Below are 27,147 nucleotides of genomic sequence, written 5' to 3'. Positions count from 1 at the left end.
AACGTCAAGATGCAAGCAGATCCCTTAGATGTTTTGTCTATTATCGAACTATTATTCTACTATTGTTGAACTCTGACCAATGAATTTGCATAGTGAAAAAGATGTTTGACAAACAGAGGATCTAAATGTCACAGATTTACCTTTTGGCTCGATACAAAGGATACAGACTTCAAAGCAGGTATGCTCGTGTTGTGGGTGATGATGGTATATTTTAACATTTTATCTGCCAACAATGCTGGAGTGTTACAACATTCTGTGGCCAATATTCATACAATGCCTGAATTAATTTCACACACTCAAAAGCCTTGTGTGACCACAGTTTTAAGTTCTTTGAGCCAGTTCCTCTCAAGTTCACACAAGTTTCCTAACTATAACCACTAACTATGAACAGGTCTGTGTAATGACTTTCTTCTATGCAAATGAAACTGGTATTTAATGCAGCAACATTTATACATTTAAGTGTAGCTTAAGTGCCCAAATACCCACCCAATCTCATGTGAAAACGTATTTGTATGAATTTGTACAATGGGATTAAAAAAAAAAAAAAAAAGAAAACATGAAAGTCGACCATTAACCCCACCCCTAAAACTAACCAGTAGTACATAAGCAGAGCATACAAAAGCATACAAATAAGATCAAAATTCATATGAATTATCTACCAGTAAAATATGACGTTTGACTCCATGAGAGTAAAAATGAAACGCATCGCTCAGAAATGACGCACATTTTCACACACAGACAGGAAATGTGTTTTCTGGGATGATAATATAATGGTTTCCTTTCGTTCATATCCTTGTCCTTTCTTCCTCTACAAGTATAGGCTTATATTCCTGACATCCAATTTTCCTGTTATAGATGGCTCTGGACTCATGCCTGAAAATCAAGCCTGTACAAGCCACCATTAAGTGGTCAGGTGTTTCTCTCATTGTTTTTTCTGTGTTTATATATAGAGTATAACTCTTAATGTACTGCTCAGTGAAAGAGGGTTTTCACTCTTATGTGGCAAACAAATGACAAGAATCACAAACTCCTGACCCATACCAATTTGAAGAAAGAGACTGCACAGAAGAAAGAGAACAAGGAAGAAAAAGAAAGGCGAGAGAAAGAGAGAGGGGGTGGAGGGATAAAGCTGGAGCGACAGACAGGCGACAAGGTTAACAAAGCCGTCCTGTGTTGATGTGGTGCGGTGAGGTTGAGTGATAGAGGGAGGGTCACTGGAATGGAGAAATACATCTCTTGTGATATTTTCTGTTTGCCTGTTTCACCTTCCTGTGCGTCTCCCAATTCAAAAGTACCCAGTTCTCTGCCGACTCTAATCTAGTCTCCTGAAGCCTGACTTTTGACTATAGGCAGGATGCCTGGTCCAATTTACAGCTCATTCTGGCCAAGAACCGGCCTCTTAGGCAGGAAGAGATTGGCATTATAATATGTGACCCTGGACCACAAAACCAGTCATAAGGCGCACGGGTATATTTGTCTCAATAGCCAACAATACATTGTATGGGTCAAAATTATTGATTTTTCTTTTTATGCCAAAAATCATTAGGATATTAAGTAAAGATCATGTTCCTTGAAGATATTTTGTACATTTCCTACCATAAATATATAAAAAATGTATTATTATTAGTAATATGCATTGCTAAGGACTTCATCAGTGGCGGATCATTTATAGCCTTTTCTCACAGCAACTGGAATAATTATACTTATCATTTTGATGGCGGATTGTGGTAATCCAGAAAGGTCCAAACGACAACTGGAGATTTACCAGTAGTCAAAAGCAAAAGAGGTACTGGTAATGCTAATACACACTAAATATACGTAGTTACACAATGCTGATGTTGTTAACATTAACAATTTGAGAACAAAGTATAACAATAATAATAATTTGCACGGTTGAGTCGGCCCTGCTCTGCTTCATACTACAGTAACGTTAATAATCTCATCCATGAACATGATTTCTGCCTGAGTCCCATCCCGATTCTTTTCCACTGGCTGTGCGGTGAAAACAACTTCTCCCATGAATCCCCGCTCAATCTCTGCATCATCGAATTACGCCTTTGTTTTGTATATGCGACCTCTAGCAGCGAAAAACTACATATTGTGCCTTTAATCTGTTCTCCACATTAAATTGACGGGTGGCTTCGGAAGACACAAAAACATTTATGGTGCTTTGATACATTTTTGCCTTTTGTGGAGCTTAACTGTAACAACCATGAGTACGCATAGGATCGTATTTGGATTGGTCCTGTATTAAAAATTGCAGTATCAGAGCCGAATCTGATAGTAAATATCGGATTGGTGCATCCCTAGCATAGACTAAAAGATTGTTCCTTGGGATTGAAGAGTCGATATTGGCTTATCTAAAAGATCAATTAAAATTGAGAAATCCAGCCTTAGCATCCATACAGCTGACATGTTTACCTGTTGTAGATATATCCACATTGTGTGCACAAAATAGACACTAACACAGGCAAATCTGTTCTTCTTTAGAAGCACTTGTTTTATCATCCAGGGCATTTTATCATCTCTTCATTTCCAGGTGGACTAATATTTTCAGAAGCTGTGTAAATCAGATTGCAACGGCTCAACCTTGTGAAAAAGTAAATGCCTAATATCTGGTTTGACAGCACTCAGCAGCAATCACTGCAACTAAACACCACGTGTAATTTAATATGAGTCTTCCAAATCTCTGTTGAGGAATCTTGGCTCGCTCTTCCTTGGAAAAAAAGCTTTGACAGATTGGTACAGTAGACCTTGAACCGGTCCTGCCACATCACCTCTGTAGGATTCAGGTCAGGACTTGAACTAGGCCACTGTAGATCCTTAATTTAGTTTCTTGTCAGCCATTCCAAAGTGGAATTGGTTCTGTGTTTTGAATCATTGTCTCGCAGCATCACTCAATTACAATGAATCTTCAGCTCACACTGAAGATTAAGATCAGGCATTCCCCTGAAGAACTGTCTGGTTTATTTCTTCTGCCAGCTTTTTTAGCATTTGCTTTTAATGTTGCATTGTCAGTGTGTAGAAACTCTCAAGTGACCTCTTCTCCTGGTCTCCTGGGTGGTTAAAAAGTAAATGCATATAATTAATAATGATATATGTACTCCTCATTTAGACTGAACACAGGCATACAGCATCCATTCCTAACTTAATTAAAGCTTGGTTAGTGTACTGCACTATTTTGCATTATAAATATTAGTGACTTTTTCTATACATAATGAAAACTTGAAACACTTAATTCATTATTTTATTTGTCTAATATGAAATGTACTGTTTGATATTTGGGGCCCTTTTTAAAAAATCTGAGTGCATAGTCTGAAGCGCATGGTGTAGGTGCACTTAGGGCGTATCTGAAACCACTTTTGCTAGTTTAACGAAGGAAAACACGGTCAATGCCAGGCGCATGGTCCAAAAGGGTTGTATCTAGTCTCTTAATGAGTCATGGGTGTGTTTTAGGTGTAATGTGCAATAAGCCAACCAGAGTATCATCTCCCAATCCCTTTAAAAGCCAGTTGTGCTTGCACCATGGTGGATTTACTATATACATGGTGGAATTTGTGAGCGGAAAGACTGAACTCTTCTCCAGAGAGGAATCCTTTTATTTTTTATATTTAAAATGTTTGTGTGGTGTGCTGCTGTGTAATGTGCTGTGTAATAAGCAGAGTGCACCCGCCTATAGGCACATATTACTAACGCGACTTTTAAATAACACAAAAAATACTGCGCTATTGACTTTAGACCAGGTTTTTGTTGGTCAATGGCGCATTCGTTTTCACTTGCCTCAAAAAAGCAACGCGCCAACAATGTGCCCGAACACACCTCATTTTCAGAGCAGCTGAAATGGGCGCGAGTGCATATGCTATTTAAACAACGTGGAGCTGGATGTGAAAATGATAACTGCGTCAGGCTGAAACGTGCAAAAAACACTTGTCGCGCCTGCCGTCGTATTGCGTCGGGTGTATGATATTTTTTCAGGGTGAGACGGATGCAGTCAAATAAGGAATCAGGAAATAATAAATACTTCTTCATTTCACTTTACCTCAAATCTCTTTGACTTGTTATCTAGAAATGTTCTTTATGTTCTCTACCTGTGATTCAGCACCTATTCCTATTTGTTTAAGTCTATGCATAAACTGTATGTGCTGTTTTGTTGCTTTATTTAGATTTACTATTAAATTGTATTTCTGTATTTTACATTTTTTTGTAATCAAAGGGTTAGTACACCAAAATCATTGGGTGTTCACACTTGTAGTTCGGACGAAAAAAAGAATATAATACATTTAGTCCTAGTTCGCTTAGCATTCACACTGCCATTTTTAAGACCGAACCTAAACAAATTAGTGAAATGTGTAAATGAGACCAAAAAAAAAGCAAACGGAGATGGCGTTTCTGACGCCTGTACAGAACTGTAATGGGCAACGTACTTTAGCTCCTATGACGAGAAAAAACAGGTATGCTTTAGCATTCTGTCCATTTTAGGGTTGCATTTGATGACATAACCTTCTGTTTTTGGTTTGTTTAGATGTCTTTGGTCTGTGTTACGTTCATATTTCTGTCGAACGGCACCAGAGTTCCTTTGGAAGTGGACCAAGACCCACCTTTTCAGGGGTCGGCGTTCAAATAAACCACACTAAATTTTCAACTAAATCTTCAAATAAATTTTCAACTAAATTACTGATCTGCCCGCATTGTCACTATATGGTAATTGAAATGAGCTGGATGACATCACCGTTTTTTCGAGAGCCGTCGTACAGCCGAATTAAATTCTGTTGCATTATTTTCCTGTTTAACACTGTAAATCTGCTTTGAAACAATCGGCATTGTAAAAAGCGCTATATAAATAAAGGTGGCTTGACTTGACTTGACACTAACCGAGAAATTGCACCAGAGTTCGTTTTAATCAAACCAAACCTGACAAATGTTGAACACACCCTTACTCACCATGACGTTGTTCCAAACCTATAAGACTTTCGTTCATCTTAAAAACACATAGATAACAAAGATATTTTTGGTAACACTTCATTTTACTGTGTTCTTGTTAGACATGTTACATACTTTAGCAATAACAGTAAATTATGCATAATTTCAAGCAACTAACCCAACCCTAAAGTAAGGATATTTACTTATTTGTGTAATTACACTGAAATAATGACACCTTAAATTAAAGTGTAACCATATTTCCATGATACTTGAGAGATTTCTGTCCCTCCATTGAACTAAGCCTTTAATAGGTTTTCTTCTATAAAGTAACAAAAATTGTATAGGAGATGCATTACTTATTAATAAAAAATACATCCCTGGTGTTTGAAATGAACCCCATATCAGTAAATAGCGCACACTGAATGGCTAAAGAATACCCATAATGCACTGTGAGGGTCGTGTCTCAACAGTATATGGTGTCCACAGTAGACTCACACAGGTGTTCCTTTTTAATTGATTATTAATTGTTTGATTAAGGCTTATACAAGCTAGTTTCCATTACAGATTTCAAGATAAATTATTTACTATTGAAGCTTGCCAGTTAGCTAAGTATCAAATGATTATTAAAGAGAAAGCACAAACTACGCAAAAGTGCACTGAGTATCTGAATTCACTCACTAGCTTTTAATCACTCATTCAAATGCACTACGATAGTGGACTAATGTAGGGAACAGTCAATGAGGGCATAGGGGTCATTTCAGATATATTTTCTGTCTGTCTGTCTGTTTCGTTTTCTCTCTCTCATTGTTTTTATTTTAATTTTTTTGCCTCAAGTCATCAGGGATAAGTCCAAATATCAGTAACCTTGAGTGAAACAAACAGAGGAGAATGGGGGAGGGAAGAAACAAAACGAGTCTGTATGGCAAGGTGTGTTGTTCTCATGGGTGTTGTATTTCGACAATGCCACTCAAAGCCATGGGATTTTACCATCTTTACAGCTTTCACACGCACACTCGCTCACTCTCAACACCCGTGTGCCCGCCCCCAGTGCCAGACGCAACAGGAAGTGACTGTTGCCAGGGCTACACAAGGAAGTTACGGCATGATATGTTCACAGAAACACACATAGTAGTTTCCCTTTCACCAGAACGGTCTGTATGTGTCGTCTCTTGTGCGCATGAGTTTTTGTGTTCATTTAATCAGCAGAGGAAGCTGTATTTCATGTTGAGGGCTTTGTTTTGGGAGATTAATTGTTGCCAGTAATTAAGGTCTGACCCCTCAAGAGGCGACAAGAAGGCCAGTCACTCAAGAGTGAACCGCCCCTGGGGCTTTGTGGAAGATATAATGGGAGAAGTAGTACAGGGGACATCACATCAGTCATGCATATGACCTCTGCACTCACTCATCTCCTCATATAAATCACCTTTTAACATGAAAATCCCTCTTTATCTCACATGCACACATGCAAAGACAGTAAATTGGGGTCAGGGTGTGGTGGCTCGCTATTGTGTTGTACTGTTTTGCATTGCAATAATAGGATGAATGACTGTACCCTGGAGATTCCTGCTCTCTCTCTCTCTCTTTCTCGCTTTCTCTCTTTCTCTCTTTCTTTCTCTTTAACCTTACTTTTTTCCCAGCTGCTGTGGACATAACCATCCTAATTTTGATGCGTATTTTGGAAAGTTAAGTGAAATTAATCCACCTTCTGTAGAAGGTCCACTTTCATCTGGATATCACATCTTTTTATATAGAGTGTGTAGATCTGCATCTCTTTTAACCAATATTCAATTCAATTTCATTGGTTTTAATAGTCATGATTGTTATAAACAAAGCCAAAGCATCAATACAAAAAAATGAATACATGGAATGGACTGGAATTATTAAAAATTATAAACTGCAGAAATTTGCAGCAAAAGGAGAAAAAGAAAAAAAGATTATGACGGAGGAAATGGTTGGGGAGACACAGGGAGCAAGGATTTGTGTTCTGCGGCTGGTCAAGCAAATGCTTATGCTTTGTTTCTGATTGATAGAATTGTAAATATATCTATTAAAAAACTGATATTCGGGTCTATAACTCCTCCCTGAACCTCCTGCTGCCGCTGATGTATTTTTCAGTCAGAACACATTTCACACAGCAGGAGTTTGAATCGCCGACAGTTCCAGATATTTAGCATGCCAAATATCTCACGGGCTTCGGCGATTCTCTTTGATCGCGTCTTTGATAATTCACACTGCGTGATTGTCACTCACGTGCACGAGCACCAGTTTACCTATGATTTCGGGCTTTTGTCGGCGATTTCCCAAAACCTGTCGACGAGTCAAAATCGGCCCTAAAATCGGGCAGTGTGAACTCGGCCGTGAACGGACAAGGAGTGACTGAAAAGGCAGAGCTTAAATAGTGAACACAAATGAGGATGATGACTACCCACAGCTGACACATTAACTATTAATGACGGTAACCAAGGAGACAGATGAGTGGCAGGAATCTGAACAAAGAAACACGTGATAAATGAAAACAATGAATGTCCATGATAACTGAAACTTAACAGAAACGACTGTGACATAGGTGTACATATACATAGACAATTAACAACTTAATATGGGGGGCATTTGTGTGCGTTTCTGGTTTATATAAATTGACACTCTGTCAACTGCTGTCAAGCTGATGCAAGTTAACAAGTCAAGACCAAAGTCAGCTGTGTGGCAATGTAAGGTAAATGCTGTAATCCAGAACAGAGCAGGAGAATTACTCTGGCTACATTCAGACTGCAGGTAAATGTGGCCCAAATCCAATTTTGCTAATATGTGACTCCGATCTATTTTTGCCATTTGGAATCTGATAATTTTAATTCCAATTTGGGCCAGGTCAGTTGTTTTGCAATATGACCTCAGTCGGAACAGTCTTATTAGACTTATTGGAATTCATGTGACTTTTACGTCACTTTAGAGCAACATTCGTCACAATTCTGCGCTCAATGGGAATCACTTCTTCAAATATATGTCACTTATATACCCAGTTATCGAGTTATCGAGACCATTTTAAAATGTAGTCAGTGGAAGGACAGTGATGTGTCAGAACTTTTACAGTTAAAGTATACAGTAATTTACAGTTACATGACAGCTCTATATACAAGCAAAACATGAGGGCTTGTATCATAAATGTTTAAAAACTCTGCTCTCTTTTTTCGCATCCTTGTTTTTATTGCCTGAGCATAAATTCGCTATAAATAAACGCGTAATTGCTTACTTTAATGTCCTCTTTACTTCTGTTTGCTGCCTGTAATTTTTTTATCTTTATTTTGTGCATGCAGATCAGTCCATGACAATGATCTGTTCACACTGGAATCTGATATTGGCCACATTTAAAACAACATTGTGAACAGCTATACAAAAAATCAGATCTGAGCAATAAATCGGAATTGAGTGCAAAAGCTCGCAGTGTGAACATAGCCTCTGTGTCCGTGAGAATGCTGGGTAATAAATAGAGAATTGATGTTTGATCTGGAGTTAAGTCACTGCCACTAGTACAAGAATGTTTGTGTCTATAAGTGTATTTGGTGAATGTATTGTGTTTCTCTCACTGAACTTTATAAATGACATAATAATACTACAGTGACAGTGTGGCTAAATATTAAACTTTAGGTCAACAGTCTTCGCTCGCCAGGAATGAGGGGAATGTATGTATGCCAGGAACAGTCGCACACTTGCATACACCCTTGTGCTCACATGCTTGCTCAATTTTCAGGAAGATATTTCACAAGTCTGAGCATGTAGCGGTTAGTCGAATGCAACCTGTTACCATCAAGGTTACATTACTTTACAGTTGTGGTAAATATAGCTTTGTGCGTTTCTCTATTGGGATATGAATTGGTTTTATTCATTGTTTATGTCATAGTGTTAAATTAATGTGAGCTTTGGATTTAATTATTTTTTTAATATGCAAGAACTCTAAAGTAGAAATCTCAGATTACTTGTTTATTTTACAGCCACAGAAGGGATACTTTCTAGCTTTTATTTTCTGTCAAGTCCACATCTCAAATAAATTGGATTTTAACTTAAAAGTATTTTATTTTATTATTTTATTTAATCGTGTGCTTTTATTTAATTTGTAAATTATGAATAAAAACTTGAACAGTAAATGTGCTGGACTGAGTGACATCACTGTATCGTCCCAGTATCGTAAAATGAATCATCAAAATATAAATAAAATTGTCCCAGTATCACTTCAGAGAGCCAGTATTACATGATGAGTCAATAGCTGCAAGGAAAAGATGTGTGTGTGTGTGTGTGTGTGTGTGTGTGTGTGGGTCCATCCTGCTCGGCCTGTTTGGACTGGAACCAGTCCTTAGCAGACTTCGACCAGTAACCCATGACCCTCGCACACACTCTGGGGAACGTTCAACTCAGCAACTTCATCCACACTGTTGCACTCCATGGTGGGAGGGGGGCAAGAGTACAGGAAAGCAAAAGATCATGATAAAGAATGAGAGAGAAAGGGAGAGAGAGCCCTCGGCTATAGAGCAAGTATTTACAGTCCAGATCTGCTTTGTTTATTGTTGAAGTTTACAAGCACAGTCCTCCAACCACTGGTCCAGCTCATTTACTCAGCTATTCTCTTTACGAGCCCACGAACATTTGAAGCAGAAGAAGTGAACGATGTTTGTCTGAGTTTGTCTGAGAATCCTGAAGTGTTGAGTGAATCTGCCATAAAGTTAAAGTTCACTCTTAACTTATGACTGCTTCACCGCTTCAGTGACAGGATCCTTTACTTTGTCAGTGCTTATGTGTATGTGGTGTGTCAGGGATTCTCTGGACCTCTGTTCAGTGTTATTTCATTCCAGATCGCTCTTAAAGATCCCATGAAATCACTTGAAGAGTGCAGTTTTTTTTTTTTTACTGTGCTGACATATTTTACGGAAACAGACTGGACATATTAACTGCTCTTCCTTTTTTAAGCTGTAAAAAATCACAGCTGTGAGCCATGATTTGCTACTTCCCAGTCGGTGACAGGTGTTATTCGGGAGAGGGGCATTCTTATTCTAGAGCTCATCTGATTGGACAGAAATCAATGCAGTGTAGGATGTCATCTAGGGCTGGGCGATATATCGCATGACATTGTTAGGCGCATCTCGTCAGTAAAGCCGGTTCCTTGATTAGTAGTAAATTGCCATCACCTGCTTTCAGATAGAGCGGGATTTACTACACAGAGCCGTAGTTCACTGACAAGCTGAGCCATATCGCATTAATTATCACGGACGTATCGCCTGCGATAATTCATGCGATATGGCTCAGCTTGTCAGTGAACTACGGCTCTGTGTAGTAAATCCCGCTCTATCTGAAAGCAGGTGATGACGATTTACTACTAATCAAGGAACCGGCTTTACTGACGAGATGCGCCTAACAATGTCATGCGATATATCGCCCAGCCCTAATGTCATCAATATTTTTCTCAGGAGAGGTATCGCTCAGGCATTTGTAATGTCGCGCTGCGCCACATCAAGTGTAGACAGTGTCACTGATTATAATGAGTTCTAATGTCTTTGTCACTTCACATCGCACTGTTCACTCCGGTGTAGACACTGTCGCTGTCTGCATTCTCCGGAGGTCGCATTTGAAGGCTGCATACGTCATCAAGCTGTAGTGTTCTTGTTATTTAAGAACAGTAACCGGAATAAAATGTACTGTTATTCCTTGTGAGGTGTAAAATACTGTAAATTCTTTCTTTGTAATCTAACGGTTACTTTTCTTAAATGAGACGGCCTCGATGGACGGCCTCGATGACATATGCAGCATTCAAATTCGACCTCCGGAGAACGGAGCCTTCGAAAATGAGACACAGCTTGTGTGTCCACATAGCAACCATTTAGCCTTCTAAAACGACTCGGACCACCTTAGCAACTGTAGCAACTTAGCAACCAGCCATAACACCCTAGAAACGTGGTGGTGACTGCTCGCATTTTCTTCTGGGAAAAGTGCGAACTACTTCTAAACATTTTTGACTCTCAAGGACCACACTGTCCACAGTGATATTCAAAGGGCCCCACAGTTTTCCCAGCTGTTTGTTGATTCGGTTTAAATAAATGACAATTTCTACCTGACAACAATTTTAAAATTTTAAAGCTTGGCTTAAAAGTATGTGTGTATATATGTATATGTGTGTGTGTGTGTGTGTGTGTGTGTTTGTTTGTTTGTTTGTTTTTTACTGACGTTTACTGCTTGTCTGGTCTTATTTTAAATCAAGTCATTTTGACACCCCTTCTCCTGGTTGAGAACCAAGAATAAACAAGAATATGTATTATTTGGTTGTATATTTGTAACACATCATCTCTCTGCACATCTCTTTTTCGCTATTTTACAGGAAGTGGAAATCCTGGACATCAGTCAAATCAGGGACACCAGGACAGGGAGATTTGCCAAGATGCCAAAGGTACGTTTTTAAGAGTGCCTGTGTCGGAAAAAGTCAGTATGAAGGTTATGTTTGGAAAGTTTCATATGTCAGGAGTGTGTGTGGGTGGTAAACTTTGCCTGTGTTTGTAGGACCAACGTTTACGTGATACGTTGGGTTTGGGCAAAGGAGAAGGGAACTCCGACTCAAAGCTGCTAACTGTTGTCTACGGCAACGACCTGGTCAACATCTCCTTCCTCAACTTCCAAGCTGTGCAGGATGGCTATTGCAAGGTAACCATGACGACCGGTCCCTGTCACCTAGATACCATGTCCATGCTATTGCTCCCTCTCCCTCTGAACTGCTTTTTCACTTTCTACCTTTGCAAGTGTGCGCTCTGATTGAATTATATCAGATAACTCTCGATTTATATATTTCTTTTCCTCTCTTTTCAAAACCTTGGCACACATGGAGTTTTGATTTAGTTATAGGATTATCATATTTACATAATAAATGCATGAGTACATTTATACACGTTTGTTTTCTGTTATGATTGGGTTTCCAGGTGTGGACCGACGAACTGTTTAAACTTTCCACAAACATACTGTCCCAGAATGCATCCCGCAACATCTTCTTATTCAAAGCGTGAGTATTCTGTGTGTGTGTGTGTGTGTGTGTGTGTGTGTGTGTGTGTGTGTGTGTGTGTGTGTGTGTGTGTGTGTGTGTGTGTGTGTGTGTGTGTGTGTGTGTGTGTGTGTGTGTGTGTGTGTGTGTGTGTGTGTGTGTGTGTGTGTGTGTGTGTGTGTGTGTGTGTGTGTGTGTGTGTGTGTGTGTGTGTGTGTGTGTGTGTGTGTGTGTGTGTGTGTGTGTGTGTGTGTGTGTGTGTGTGTGTGTGTGTGTGTGTGTGTGTGTGTGTGTGGATGGATGATGTGCTGGTAAACCCTACATTGTGGGGACCAAATGTGATTTTTTTTTTTTTGCCCCCATGAGGAAAGCAGCTTATAAATTATACTAAGTGATGTTTTTTTACATTGTAAAGATGCAGAAAGTTTTCTGTGATGGGTAGGTTTAGAATTAGGGAATAGAAAATACGGACCCACTTTATATTAGGTGGCCTTAACTACTATGTACTAACATTTTAGTTAATCATTTGATACAATGCACGTATTGTGTACATACATGTTTTTACATTGTACTTACATTTTAAAAAATACCTGCATGTAATTACATCTGTAATTAATTTCTGTAGTTACATTTGTAATTACATAGTTGACACTTCCCTTACACCAAACCCTAACCTTAAACTTACCCATACCACCACACCTGTCCCTAACTCTACCCGTATCCCACCTCAATATCAGAAAGTGTTTTGCAATACAATTTGAACACAGTAAGTACATTGTACTTATTTTTTGATGTAAGTACATAGTACTTAAGGCCACATAAGATAAAGTGGGGCCGAATATACAATACTAACCAAACGTCTGAAACAATTGTTGAGGCAAGGTGACCTTACCAAAAGTCTCAGTTGACTTCACTGAACTTTATATTTCACAGTTGCTTGTGATTAATTCTCTTAATTGTTGTTTTTGAAAATGTGACCTCTCACAATGCAACATTTATTTCTCCTAATTGTGACTGTTTCTCGCAATTGCGACTAAATCTTTAAATGTGACTTTATATCTCACAATTGTGAGACTTTCTTAAAATGTGAATTTTATATCTCGCATTGTAACTTTATATCTTGCAAATGCTACTTAATTTCCTTTCTCTTCTACTTTGTATCTTACTAATGTGGCTTCATATCTCTAAACTGCAACCATGTGTCTAAAAGTATGACTGTCTCACGGTTGCAGCTTTATTTTAAGAATTGTGACTTTTATTTCTCACAATTGCGACGTATAACAATTGTGACTTTTGTGGCTGCTTACTTCTCGCATTTGCACTTTATTATGTGACTTATAAAGTCACATTGTGACATATTATATCTCTTCTAATCCTCTCAACTCAAGCTCGACTGCACCAGACAAAAGTTCAAGACGGTTTTTCACATAACTTTTGGTTTGCCTTAGGCTTGATTTTGTAATTGATGGTCACGTATGGTTATAAAAGGTTAGTTCACCCAAAAATTACATTTTAAAGCTCCAGTTCCAAATCATGGAAAAAGAAGGTCATACAGGTTTGGAAAGACACAAGGGTGTGTAAATGACAAAATTTTCAATGTTGGGTGAACTATCTCTGTTAAATTTGATGGCCCCAAATCCGTTCACAGGGTCTTTGGTTCAGCAGGATTTGGGTTTAGCTTCGTATCCTCTAAAATAAAATACCACAGTCCTTATTGTCATAGTCTTTTCCTCATTCGTAGGCAATGCCAGTTTTTTTTTGGTAATAGTGTCTGTAGTTGCTGTACATCAAGTGCAAATAATCAGTGTAGATATAACATAACCTGTCTGCCTTTTTTGTATCATTTTTCATAGTTACTCAAAGCTGAAGCTGCAGGTAAATCAGGATGGGAAAATCCCAGTGAAGAAGTGAGTAAACACAAGCTGTCTTAATCAAACACAGTTGTGTTTCCAGTTCTTTAGGGCTTTTGTTGCTAATGTGCCACTTCTTCTTTCATCATTCCTTTCACTTCTTCTCTTTTTATTTCTCTTTCACTTCTCTCAGCATCCTGAAAATGTTCTCGGATAAGAAACGTGTGGAGACTGCACTGGAGCACTGCGGTCTGGTCAATAACAGGGTAATCAGTCGTGCACCAATCACCAGTTATTACACATCGAACCTTTCAGTTATGTCTGCCGAGCTTTCATAAGAAGTGTTTGTGTCCATCTCTCTCTTTTGTTCTTTCCATAATTCTGAACTGTTTTTTAATAACCCACACTTGCTTTGAAGATTTGATCATCTCTTTAGTCTAATCTCTTGTAGTGTCTCCCTCAGTTGTCACATGTTCCTCATAATTTGTTTTTCTGCTTCATGATAATCTGTGATCAATCCTTTTATGGTTCAGTTTGGACACAGAGGATCTGGTCTTAGATCAGCACATGTCCACATGTCATTCTGTTCACTGTCTTACACTGCCCTCTACTGGTTACATTTCAGAATGGAGACTTAAAGGTATAGTTCACCCAAAAATGAAAATGTTACTCTTCTGTTGAACACAAAATAAGATATTTTAAAGAATGTTGGTAACCAGACATTTGACGGCACCCATTGACTTCCATCTTATTTTTTTCCTACAATGAAAGTTAATGGGTGCCATCAACTGCCTGAATACCAACATTCTTTAAAATATCTTTAAAATATCTTCATTTGCGTTCAATAGAAGAAAGAAACTCATACAGTGTTAGAACAACTTGAGGGTGAGGGGATGACAGAATTTTCATTTTTGGGTGAACTATCCCTTTAAAGATGCCTTATTCTACACCAGCGGTCTTTTTTCTTTTTTCTAATCATTTACTGTGCAGATATGAATCCAAAAACTCACTACGTAGTGCAGAACAAATATTTACTCGCGCAACCAAGCAATTGAAATGGATCAGATTTCTGCTCTAGCCAAATTGATCTGCCCTGTGCTATCAGGTACTGTACACTGGTTAATGTGGATATGGGTCAATGCTGTAGAACCCCTTTTGCATCTCAGTTTACATTGCATTGTGAAAATGGTATGCCTACATAGTACATAACAATCTTTCAAGATAAATCCTGTTTTCCATGGCTATGTCCCCTTTTATGTCTTTTATTTGTGACACTAAAGATGGAAACTATGGAGACATTTCATTCTATTTTTATTGTATTTATATATTCATTTTATTTATTGTGATGTATTATTCATTTATTTTTCTCTCAGGCGGACCATGGTATAAAGCCAGATGACTTCACCTGGGAAATGTTCCAGAACTTTCTCAACAAACTAAGTCCCAGACCAGAGGTGGAGCGTATCTTTGTGGAGCTGTGAGTAAGCAGAGTCCAAAAGCAATGACACAGATACAGTGGCCCCAAAAAAGTATTTGGATACTCGGCCACATTTAAAAATGTATGAATGCCATTCCATTACATAACGTATCAACTAATTGACTTTTCATTCAACCTTTGATATATAAAAGTTCATCCTGTAAATTTCGGAGCTGAAAACTTCCTTGTTAGTCTAAAGCCCTATTAGCACGGGATTAGTATTATCTGGGGACCTCTGGTGATTTGTAATAATTGCAGAGAATGTCTGTGATCTTAATCCCGTGCGAATCAGCCATGTCTGTAATTTGTAAAGTAAAAATTCCCCCGCAAATTACCTACCATATTTCGCCGAACACCGAGGTCCTGTGATAATATTAGTCCCGTGCGAATCGGCATCTCTGTTTTGGCCGGGATTAGGCGGATCGTATATAATTTTTGCAAGGTTTTTGTTTCCTGTGCGCATTTTTATCTTCATCTTTCACGAAGAATGGTGCTAGGCTGCATATAATGCTCACCGTTATGAATTCCCATGCGGCCGTGCGGATTATACTTTCACTTTATAATGAGCAATTTGGGAGCAAATTGCTTGAATGGTGTGTTTAATATTATTCTTAATGAAAAACGCAAAAACAGAACAGTAGAATGACAAACTCGTTTAAATGGGCGCTTTTACATTTAGCTTTGAAACTGAATCTTCCGTCGTATATTGTTATTATATTGCTCAGTTCAGTTTTTAATTGTAGCATCTGTTCTCTAACTGAACTAAATTATTTTTATTACTATAAAACAATCAAAATGATATTGATACGACTGTTTATAATTTCATACAGCTATATCTATTATCAGGAATGTGTGGTTGAACTTTATTTTTAATGAAGATCCAGCTCACGTGGGTAAGACATTGCACGTTTGTTCGCTTCAATTCACCGTGGAATCGTTTGTAAACAAGATACAGTTTGAGGCTGGATTTGCAGACAGATTGAGATTAAAACACAATTCTGTGCCTTCTATATTGAATCCGACAGGAATGGTGCAACACACTTATGTGAGGTAAAAAATGTTTTTTATATGTGATAGTATTGCATTGTTACAGATCGTTTGACATCTACTGATTATGTTGCGGTAGTTTTGAACATGCTGATTTGTCTGCAGTGAAGTTTTGCTGATGCACGTACTTTGTTTGTTTGATAAAGACATTTTGCGAGCCCTGTGGGCGGATTCCGGTTGCCGTTTCTCCACATTGGAAGTTTTATAAACAATTCCCCACATGTACTGATGGGGGAGCCGAAACTCATTATTATGCAAAACTGTTATCCAATCGTAGCAGTAGGCGTTTACTTCCAAGTCTTCAGTGCAGCACGCCCATAAAAACCGAGCGTTTCAGGAGAGAGGCTCAAAACCAGGGCAGAAAGTAGCTATTACTTATTCATTATGATGTTTTTGAATGTAAAAACCACGCGAACGTAATAAGTTGACCTCAGACAACAGTATAAAAAAATTAAAAAGCCAGTTCATGACCCCTTTAAAGAAAGATGGCACAAGTACACTTTTCAAGCAAAACATTTCACTAAAACATTTGTTAGGTTTGTACATTATAAAACATAGAAATGCTATTCAAAATATTTTTTTAAAGTAATAACCCTGTAATTGTACATATCCATGTAAAAATGGCCCAGAGATGTACTGTAAGATGTATACATTATTAAGTCTGTCCAAATACTTTTTGGGGGCAATTTATGTCTTAACAACTATGTAAAGATCCATTGCACAATGTGTAATTCTTTGATTCAATTCAAATGTATTTGTATTTTCAAAGCAGCTTTACAGAAAATGCATGTCTACATTACAATTTAGAGTGATCTTTACTGTGTGTGTGTGCAGTGGCTCTAAAGGGAAGCCCTTCCTGTCTCTCGATCAGTTGATGGACTTTATAAATCGCAGACAGAGAGATTCTCGACTAAATGAGGTTCTTTACCCACCGCTCAAGCGAGAGCAGGTCCGCCAGCTCATGGAAAGATATGAAACCAATGCCAGCCAGCTGGAAAGAGGTACAAAGCACACTCTCACACACACACACACACACACACACACACACACACACACACACACACACACACACACACACACACACGTTTAGACATAGTGACGGTGAGACTGATGGTGCTTTGTTTCATGGGTCCATGTGTGAGCAGACCAGATCTCCCTAATGGGCTTCACAAAGTATCTTGGTGGGGAGGAGAACTCTGTTGTTCCTCCAGAGAGGTTGGACATCATCGATGATATGAACCAACCCCTGTCCCACTATTTCATCAACTCTTCACACAACACATACCTCACAGGTATACAAACACACACACACACAATCTAAAAGACACAAATATGGTCATAAATGCGCACTAACACCCTTCTGTGCTTTCCCACTTTTTAGTGGGGCAGTTGACGGGCCTGTCGTCAGTAGAGATGTACCGGCAAGTGTTGCTGACAGGATGCCGCTGTATAGAGCTGGACTGCTGGAAGGGCCGCCCACCTGAAGAAGAGCCAATCATCACACACGGTTTCACCATGACAACTGAGATTCCATTCAAGGTGTGTTTATGACCCCTGCTCCCATTTTACCATCTCAGTGTCCATCCCTTTTATGATACGGTCACATTTAGCGTTGTTCTGCAGATTTTCATGGCAGAAATTCAGTCATTTCGGTAGAAACCCTTTAGGATTGGGAATTTACATTGGGAGTTTACATGGCAACAAGATAAATTGTATGTTTCTTTCCTAAGGGCTGTGCTACAAAAAGTTCTATGTGTCTAGAAAGATAATCTAGAAAGATATAAGTTTAATTTGTACTAATATTAGTGCATAATCATTCTACACCATTTGTGTTTTTTGTGCTTGGTAAAGAGACAGAAGCACCATTAGGTCTTAACACTAGTGCATTTAACAGCACGGGATGTGCAGTGTTCAGTAGCCACACAACTCAAGCACATCGCAATATTTTTTTTTAACTTCTATTTAATGATAGGATAATTATTTAATGTAATTTGTGTGCCTAATTGCATGAGTGCCACATTTAATAAAAACATTTAAATGGAAAGCATTCTGTTCTCTTCATCTCTTCAATCACACAGTAAAAGAGTGTGTTCGGTCCAGAGTGTATATTGCACATATTTAAAATGGACTGCATTTATATAGCGCTGTTTAAACTGTTTATTGTTTATAAATCCCAATATGTATGTGACCAGGTTTATATATCAGGTCTGTCTCGTCAGCGCAAATGTATTTTGTGGTACATGTATAAATTATATTATGAAGAACGATGAATTGGATAATCTTTATGTTGTAAGCCTAGCTCATGCTATTTTTCAGTGTTTTTCAAAAAAAGTGGTTGGGACAAATTCAACTTTGGCAAAAAGTGGCGGGGACATGTCCCACCCGCAAATTACAGGTTCAAGTTGGTCACATGGATTTTCTGCATTGACCAGCAGAAAGAGGCCTGGTTTGAAAGTGACTTCTGGTGAGCTTTGCTTCATGCATCAGCACAATGTTGACAATAAGAAGTAGATTTTTTTTTTAACCTGCAAAATTTTGCTAATGCGCTATAGACCCTTTTCACAGACTGTGATGACGCGTTTTAACGGTCATCAATATCGTAAATCCTGCAACGTTTTTTGTATTTTCATTCAAAAAAATATATATGTACATTTATTACACTAATACTTTGTATTTTATTACTTTTGCGTCAAATTACAATAAAAAAGTTACCGCTGCTGTGAGGGTGTTTAGTAATAGCGTCTATGGGAGTGATGGTAAAAAAATTACATATTTCTCCCTTTTGACTGCTGTTATCAATCTCACTCTATTTTTTCCCTCTTTTTGAAAGTATTGAAATCACTACTGTGGCATTTTTCTTTTGCTATGTGAGCAAATGGGCACACAATTTTTTTTTTATGTATTCTCTCATTCACAGCTATAATATTTAACCCAACTATGACGACTTCCGCTGCCTGAATCATAATCATACACTGTTTGTTTGTTGGCTATAGGAGAACTGGCTTTCGACTGAGCCTGGTTTCTCCCAAGGTTTTTTTTTTCCATTCTGTCACCTGATGGAGTTTGGGTTCCTTGCCACTGTCGCTTCTTGCGTGCTTAGTTGGGGACACTTAATATTCAACTATATTACTGATCTGCCTGCATTGACACTATTGTATGAGAACTGAACTGAGCTGGACGATGACATCAATGTTTTCTCCAGAGCTGCTGTATAGATAAACAAACTAAATTAATAACTAATGACTTTTACATCGGAACTGAATCAACGCTGATCAACACGTAGTTGGATTATGACACTATTTTCGGCCCCACTTTATTAGGTGGCCTTAACTACTATGTACTTACATCAAAAAATAAGTACAATGTCCTTACGGTGTTCAAATTGTATTGCAAAACACTGATATTGAGGTGGGATGCGGGTAGGGTTAGGGACAGGTGTGATGATATGGGTAAGTTTAAGGTTAGGGTTAGGGGTAAGGGAAGTGTCAACTGTGTAATTACAAATGTAACTACAGAAATTAATTACAGATGTAATTACATGCATGTATTTTTTTTTTAATGTAAGTACAATGTAAAAACATGTAAGTACACAATAAGTGCATTGTATCAAGTGATTAATTAAAATGTTAGTACCTAGTAGTTAAGGCCACCTAATATAAAGTGGGTTTTCTTCTAGAGCTGTACAGCCGAAACAAACTTTGTTGCATCACTGTATAGCTGCTTTGAAACAATCTGTATTGTAAAAAGCGCTATATAAATAAAGATGACTTGTGTATAATGTTTCAATCTTTGTGTTTTTAGGAGGTGATTGAAGCAATTGCTGAAAGTGCATTCAAGACGTCACCCTATCCTCTCATCCTGTCTTTTGAGAATCATGTAGACTCGTAAGTATGAGGCATGAGTGTGTGGATAATGCATAATTACTTGTCTTTTTTCCTGTTTATCATTTATCTTGATTATTATCTGGTCTTTTAGAGCAAAGCAGCAGGCTAAAATGGCAGAGTACTGTCGCTCTATGTTCGGAGACGCACTGCTCATTGATCCACTAGAGAAATATCCTGTGAGTTTTTCTTTTTTAATCAGTTTTTTACTTTCGTAATAAACAAAAATTCTAAATCTGCAAGGCACATGTCTATCTGTCTGTCTGTCTTTATCCATCCATCCAATCCATCCATCCATAAAACTGTCAAAATTCAAAATGTTTAAAGCATTTTAACATTTCAGGCCTGGCTTTCTAAAGCCAGCATTGCTGTGCTAAACTTTACTCCTCCAGTTAAGGATGATGTGCAGTCGTTTTGTCATCATCACAGAATAAACCTAGACAGGGTGCTCAGGACCCTAGTGCAAAGTGAAAGGTTCTTGTATCATCCTCAAAGCATTTGTTTCCAACTTATTTCACGGCTACTTACCGTATAAAAGAATAAATGAATGTTAAATGATTATTTGATCTGAAATCATTGAATTATTGTGAGAAGAAAGAGAGCATGGACAACTGTGTAGGAAATCAGCTGGCTGCAACAGTAGTTCATTATACAGTTTTGGTCATTACAAAAATATTTTTTTGATCACAGAATGATTGGCCATGTAATAACTAAGAATAGTAAACAATAATATTTTTAATTTGTCAGTAGATTTGTAATAGTAGATTTTCAGTGGGTTTTAAAATCATGTTTTTACAGCTGGTTCCTGGTCAACAACTGCCAAGCCCCCAGGAGCTGATGGGGAAGATCTTGATCAAGAACAAGAAGAAACATCAGCACAGGGCATCTGTCGGTGGGAGCATCAGACGCAAGGACGGGACAGACGAACACTCCTCGCCTTTGAATGGTATGTAAACACACACACACACACACACACACACACACACAAACTTGTTTTTATATCTTTACGTAGATTTTCCATAGACATAATGGTTTTTATTCTGTGCAAACTGCACATTCTATCCCCTAACCCTACCCATCACAGAAAAAGTTCTGCATTTTTATGATTGGTATGATTTATAAGCTGTTTTCCTAATGGGGCCTGACCAAATGTCTCCACAATGTCAAAATGTTCACATTTTACTATCTTTGTGGGGACATTTGGTCCTCACAATGTAGGTTAAAGACACACGCACACACACACACACACACACACACACACACACACACACACACACACACACACACACACACACACACACACACACACACACACACACACACACACACACACACACACACACACACACACACACACAAAATAATTGAAATATGTATAGCAACTTGCCTCAAATGGGATTTCATGACACTTTGGTGCCATTTACACAGAACTCATTTTTGTATTTGAAAAAGATAGATATTTTATTTTATAAGTTGAACTTCTATTATCTTGAGTGTTGTGTTTTAAGAGTGCAGCAAAAGACAGGAGACGGAAGCACGGGAGTGGCGTAGCTCTAGGTATGCATGTGCATATGGGCCCGCATCCATAAAGCTGTGACATCATCCTCTTTATTACTGTACAGCTTTATTGAAGTACATGCGACACATGCAGACAGAGATCAGAGATCACACAGCGCTCTTGTCAACACTGTCCGCAACTTTTATTACTAAAATAACTTTGAAGTAATTCAACACATCCGCACTGTCTCTCTCTCTCTTTAATTCGTTCAAATAAATGTAATCTCGATGAACTACTTTCTCTCTGTGTCTGTTTTAAAGTGAGCAGAATGGTAGATCTAACAGCCCGTTGACAAAATAACCATCACTTTTACCATTCAAGTCTCCGCTTCACATCGGATACTTTACCTCCGTGTCGTTGTGTTGTCGGGTGGTTTGCCTCCATGTGTCCCTTTCTTAAGTAAGTTCTGTTCTGGTTGTGAAAAGTTTTTGGGTAGAGGTATATCACTCAAGGTTGCATTTTATGCAGCGCCCATTGGTTTATTCAATTTCATTGAAAAACTACGGAAAAGCAGTATAGTGAAATGCAAAAACATGTTCTGTAAGAACGGCCCCTTTAGAGTACACGTCAGTGTTTCCTGCATCAGCATTGTTGTGTTATGTTGTCCTGCTTGTTGTCCCAGAAAGTACAGTACAGCCTCTGATGTCCAATTTGTGAATGAATGACACTTATGAGCCAATTCTTTTGATAAATCAGTTTCAAATCCATGATGTGTTCATATGAATCAGCCTGACGGCAAGCTCACTCACTGAAACAATAAGAACCTTTACTGTGAACTCCTTTGAGTGTATTTTCAATTCCTATATACACACTGGTATTACACAATCATCAACAACCGTTTCTCATCTGATCTTCTATGACAAAGTATAACATTTATTTCATTCTGAGATCATTTTTAAATCATCATTTATTCTCGTGGGACATTTTATTGCTCATCTCTCTCATATCTTCTTGATTAGAGAGTTAGCTCATAAACTATCTGTCATAATTTACTCACTCTCATGTCATTCCAAACTCGTCTTGCTTTCTTTCTTACCTCTAAATGATGGCATTTATATCTTTGCAAACATTTGGACTCTTTCATTAGCTACATTTTGCAACTCAACTGCAGTGCAAATATGTTGTTAAATTTGAACTCTCGTTGTGGTTCCAAAACCATTGAGGTCCATTCATGAGCACTTAAATATACACATGATAATTTTTTCATTTACCAATTTCATTTCACGTTCAAACCCATTCATCATTAAATTTGTGTTTAGATTGTCCGTTGTCTGATGGGGAGGTGGGCCAGAACATATCCAATGGGGGCGAGAAGCTTGCAGAGAGGATGGTCAAAGACCCTGATAGCCGCAAGTCTATTGGTGGGTTTGTGCCTAGTTGACATGTGGTTTCAACCAATCAGGATGAAGACCGAAGTCACTTAGGCACCAGTATGGAAGTTCATGGTCAATGCATTTATAGTGTATATTAAATTTTCTGTGTGTATTATTTTTTTAAATATTATCTTATAGACCGGGTAGATGGAGAAAGTGATGAAGAGGAGGAAGAGGAACCCATTCCAGATCCAAAGAAACATAACAACACTGATGAGGTAACGTGTTCACTGTTCTCTTCACGTTTCTGCACCCTGTCTCTTTCTGTGCACATCTTTGATGTGTCTCTCTGTTCCAGGGTACTGCGTACAGTGAGGTGAACGCTACAGAGGAGATGTCCACGTTGGTCAACTACATAGAACCAGTCAAATTCAAATCCTTTGAGGCGGCATCCAGTGAGTAATGATACCTTTCACATCATAGCTGTTACTATATTATGTATTCTAGCATGGCTGGAACGGCAAAACTGTGTTGACCAATCAGAAGCCAGGACAGAATTATTTACTTTTTAATGATCTCTCTCTCTCTCTCTCTCTCTCTCTCTCTCTCTCTCTCTCTCTCTCTCTCTCTCTCTCTCTCTCTCTCTCTCTCTCTCTCTCTCTCTCTCTCTCTCTCTCTCTCTCTCTCTCTCTCTCTCTCTCTCTCTCTCTCTCTCTCTCTCTCTCTCTCTCTCTCTCTCTCTCTCTCTCTCTCTCTCTCTTTCTCTCTTTTCAGAGAGGAATAAGTATTTTGAGATGTCATCTTTTGTGGAGACCAAAGGCATGGACACATTGAAGAGTTCTCCCAGCGAGTTTGTCGAGTATCCTTCACCAGCCTCGGATATTGATTGGATATTGATTGTTAATTACTCAATCACCTTTTCTAAACTTGTCTTCTTACTCTCTATTTATTTGTGTTTGTAGTTGTAATCCTCTTTCAAAGCCTAATGTGTTGAGGGCAATATTAGCCATTATATAGTGTGCATAAATTTCCACCAGAAATAGCAGACCATCTGAGTAACTTTGGCATACTGTGATTTGGGACTCACTAATTCTAATGATTTAGTAATGCACTAAATCATCCACATTGCTTGGACTCAGCAATGGTCTCCGTTACATATGTTTGATGTGTCATGTTTGTGCTGTCATATTCAAATAATGTTGTTCTTCCTGAGCAAAAAGTTCAGATACAATAAAAAGCAGCTAAGTCGCATCTACCCCAAAGGGACACGTGTGGATTCCAGTAACTATATGCCACAGCTATTCTGGAACGTGGGCTGCCAGATGGTGGCGCTAAACTTCCAAACTCTTGGTCAGACATGCTGATAGTACTCTGTTATTGCCGCCGCCTTTTTTTATGTTGTTCTACATTTAAGTTCAGTATATTTTAGGTGCTTTTGGTTAAAATAAGCTTCTGTTTCTCAGACTTGCCGATGCAGCTGAACATGGGAGTGTTTGAATATAATGGTCACTGTGGTTATCTGCTCAAGCCGGAGTTTATGAGACGCACTGACAAACACTTTGACCCCTTTACTATGGACATTGTGGATGGCATTGTAGCTAACACAATTAAAATCAAGGTATCGTGTTCACATGTATCATTATGTTTAAAATTATTGTTATAGTAATAGTTTTTATTTATTAAAAATGTATTATGTACAAACAGATCACTTCTCACCTTTCACTCGCATACACAGATTGTCTCAGGTCAGTTTCTGAATGATAAGAAGGTCGGTGTTTACGTGGAGGTAGACATGTTTGGACTTCCTGCAGACACCAAAAGAAAATATCGAACGAAAACTTCTAATAACAACTCTCTGGACCCAGTCTGGGATGATGAAACCTTTGTGTTCAACAAGGTAACAAATTAAATGAATAGTTCATCCAATCATGTCAGTTCTGTCATGCACAAAACTGTGAAGATGTCTAATACTATACTTGAACTGTAATTATCTACACGTTTTTATTAAATGAAAATAAATTGCTGTTAATCTCTTTCTAGGTGGTATTACCCACCCTGGCATCTCTTCGAGTAGCGGTGTATGAGGAAAATGGGAAGTTTATTGGTCATCGTATCTTGCCAGTATCGGCTTTGCGCCCAGGTTTGTATTAAATACATGGCTGTGTTATAATAGACTTGCTGTTCTGATCTGCTGGCTCGCATCTAATATGTGCACGTGTGTGTGTGTGTGTGTGTGTGTGTGTGTGTGTGTGTTAGGATATCACTACATCAGTCTGAAGAATGAGCTGAACCAGCCACTCATGCTGTCATCCCTACTCGTGTGCACTGAAGCACAGGATTACATCCCCAACGAGCACCAAGGTAGAAGAGCGATCTATGGGACTATGAATGGCAGAAAGAAATATGTTGCTACACAGAATTAATATTTGCAACTGGTGAAGTATACATTTGTGTTTGTGTGTAATAAATCTGCCAAAACGATAGACAGAGGTTCATTATATGACAGAGATGGAGTATTTTGTTAATTCATGTTAATATTGAATTAATGCACATTACTGCATTGTTGTTCAAAGCTAATAGTTCAATTCTGTGCATAAAAATGACTAGTGTATTTAGCTGCAGTGTGTTCCGAAATCTTTTTTATGCAAGTAGTCATTAAACTACTGTAGAAACTACTGTAGTTAAATGTCTTGAACTTTGAAGAGTGGGATTAACAGTCTTTTGTTTACAAGCTCTGATAAGTGTCTACCTTACTTTTCCCACTGTCTTCCTCTTTTTTTTGTGTGTGAAGAGTATGCAGATGCTCTGACAAACCCCATCAAACATCTCTCTCTGCTGGTCCAGAGAGAAAGGCAGCTATTAGCACTTATGGAGGATCCCACTGAGGTCAGTCATGCTTGTTTTTTTGTGTTTCTTAGTCAGGTGCCATTTAGCAAATCTAATGTGACTGACACTATATAAATTACTACTAGAAATTAGGGCTGGGCAAAGTAACGCGTTAACGCGGGCGATACATTTTTTCAGTTTAACGTATTAAAAATATTTTACGCAAATAACGCAGCTTCCGTTTTTATATCCATTTTTGCCTAGCGTTACATGATCACGCTCCTATGTAAATGCTTCCAAGCGCGACAAGACACAAGAGAACGCGCTGTATGTCAATGTCCTGTCTGTGTGGCTGCGTCTCATGTCAGCTAATCGAGGGACACTCTGACACACACACACACACTCGACGCACAGACAGACTCGCATCAGTCTCCTGCTCACATCGAGTTCTCTTTTGCTCTTGAACAAACAATAACAACAACACAGAGAATTTTGAGTATTCTCATATTAGGAGTCTTAAATTAGTTAAATAACGGATTATCAACAGATTTGAATGCCAGTTTGCACTCAGTTGTGGAGGAAAAACTCGATCTATCTCTTAAATACATTTCTTTTCTCTCTAAATCTTTTCTGCATATTTCCTCACTTTTCGCTGGTTTATGCTACAGATTTAACTCATTTTAAGCCTTTTATGGCTTTATTTCTGTAAAACTTTTTTCTCAGCTCTCCCTTATAAGGGGGCGCGCCGTGAGCGCGTTCACACACGCTGCATTCCTAAGTGCGAGCCGTCACGATAAGCTGTTCGTCCGACTATATTGAGTCATTTTTTACATAAAAAAAGCTTTTATTTCTCATATATTTCTCTTTTTTTTGCCTCAAGTCCTTCCTGAAGAAGGTATTGTGTGCATCGAGAAAAATGCACCTAACCTTCATATTCATACGATCAGTGACAGTTTCTGAGAGGCGGTGCAGAAACGAGAAAGGGGGCGATAACCCCGCCCTCGCGCCGTAGCACGTGACCAGGAGAGAAGAGAAGTCGTTTCGATGGGGGAGGGAAAGTTAACGTATTTGATTAAAGATTATAAGTGTAAATTAATTTTTTAAAAATAATGAAGTGCACAGATAAATCAGTTATAGTAAACACTACAATATTAAATATAAAAATAGGAATTGTACAATTTGATTTCATGCCCACTTTAATGTTCATCAAAGAACAACGGGAACAGAGAAAATTGTAGCTTTTGATGATGATTAATCTATATTTCA

The 27,147-nt window shown here is 38.4% G+C and overlaps 1 protein-coding gene across 4 annotated transcripts in view; it reads left to right on the top strand.

Moving 5' to 3' along the window:
- Window positions 1-27,147, top strand: part of plcb3 (phospholipase C, beta 3 (phosphatidylinositol-specific)) — a 72,467-nt gene that overhangs the window by 31,858 nt on the left and 13,462 nt on the right. For 3 of the 4 annotated variants that reach the window (XM_079803074.1, XM_079803073.1, XM_079803076.1), the window contains exons 3-24: window positions 11,279-11,347; window positions 11,458-11,598; window positions 11,871-11,950; window positions 13,783-13,836; window positions 13,973-14,045; window positions 15,153-15,256; window positions 17,138-17,304; window positions 17,449-17,595; window positions 17,685-17,842; window positions 20,105-20,187; window positions 20,279-20,363; window positions 20,983-21,130; window positions 23,002-23,103; window positions 23,254-23,333; window positions 23,414-23,510; window positions 23,830-23,914; window positions 24,281-24,405; window positions 24,519-24,673; window positions 24,791-24,952; window positions 25,096-25,195; window positions 25,312-25,416; window positions 25,847-25,941. In XM_079803074.1, the coding sequence (XP_079659200.1) occupies window positions 11,279-11,347; window positions 11,458-11,598; window positions 11,871-11,950; window positions 13,783-13,836; window positions 13,973-14,045; window positions 15,153-15,256; window positions 17,138-17,304; window positions 17,449-17,595; window positions 17,685-17,842; window positions 20,105-20,187; window positions 20,279-20,363; window positions 20,983-21,130; window positions 23,002-23,103; window positions 23,254-23,333; window positions 23,414-23,510; window positions 23,830-23,914; window positions 24,281-24,405; window positions 24,519-24,673; window positions 24,791-24,952; window positions 25,096-25,195; window positions 25,312-25,416; window positions 25,847-25,941 (2,415 nt within the window). The remainder of the gene's footprint in view (window positions 1-11,278; window positions 11,348-11,457; window positions 11,599-11,870; window positions 11,951-13,782; window positions 13,837-13,972; window positions 14,046-15,152; window positions 15,257-17,137; window positions 17,305-17,448; window positions 17,596-17,684; window positions 17,843-20,104; window positions 20,188-20,278; window positions 20,364-20,982; window positions 21,131-23,001; window positions 23,104-23,253; window positions 23,334-23,413; window positions 23,511-23,829; window positions 23,915-24,280; window positions 24,406-24,518; window positions 24,674-24,790; window positions 24,953-25,095; window positions 25,196-25,311; window positions 25,417-25,846; window positions 25,942-27,147) is intronic. The other variant, XM_079803075.1, reaches the window with a different exon arrangement.

This window comes from Gobio gobio, assembly GCF_949357685.1.
Source record: "Gobio gobio genome assembly, chromosome: 2".
Lineage (NCBI taxonomy): Eukaryota > Metazoa > Chordata > Actinopteri > Cypriniformes > Gobionidae > Gobio > Gobio gobio.
The sequence above is the reverse complement of the archived record's forward strand: the minus strand, read 5'-3'. Positions and strand labels throughout refer to the sequence as shown.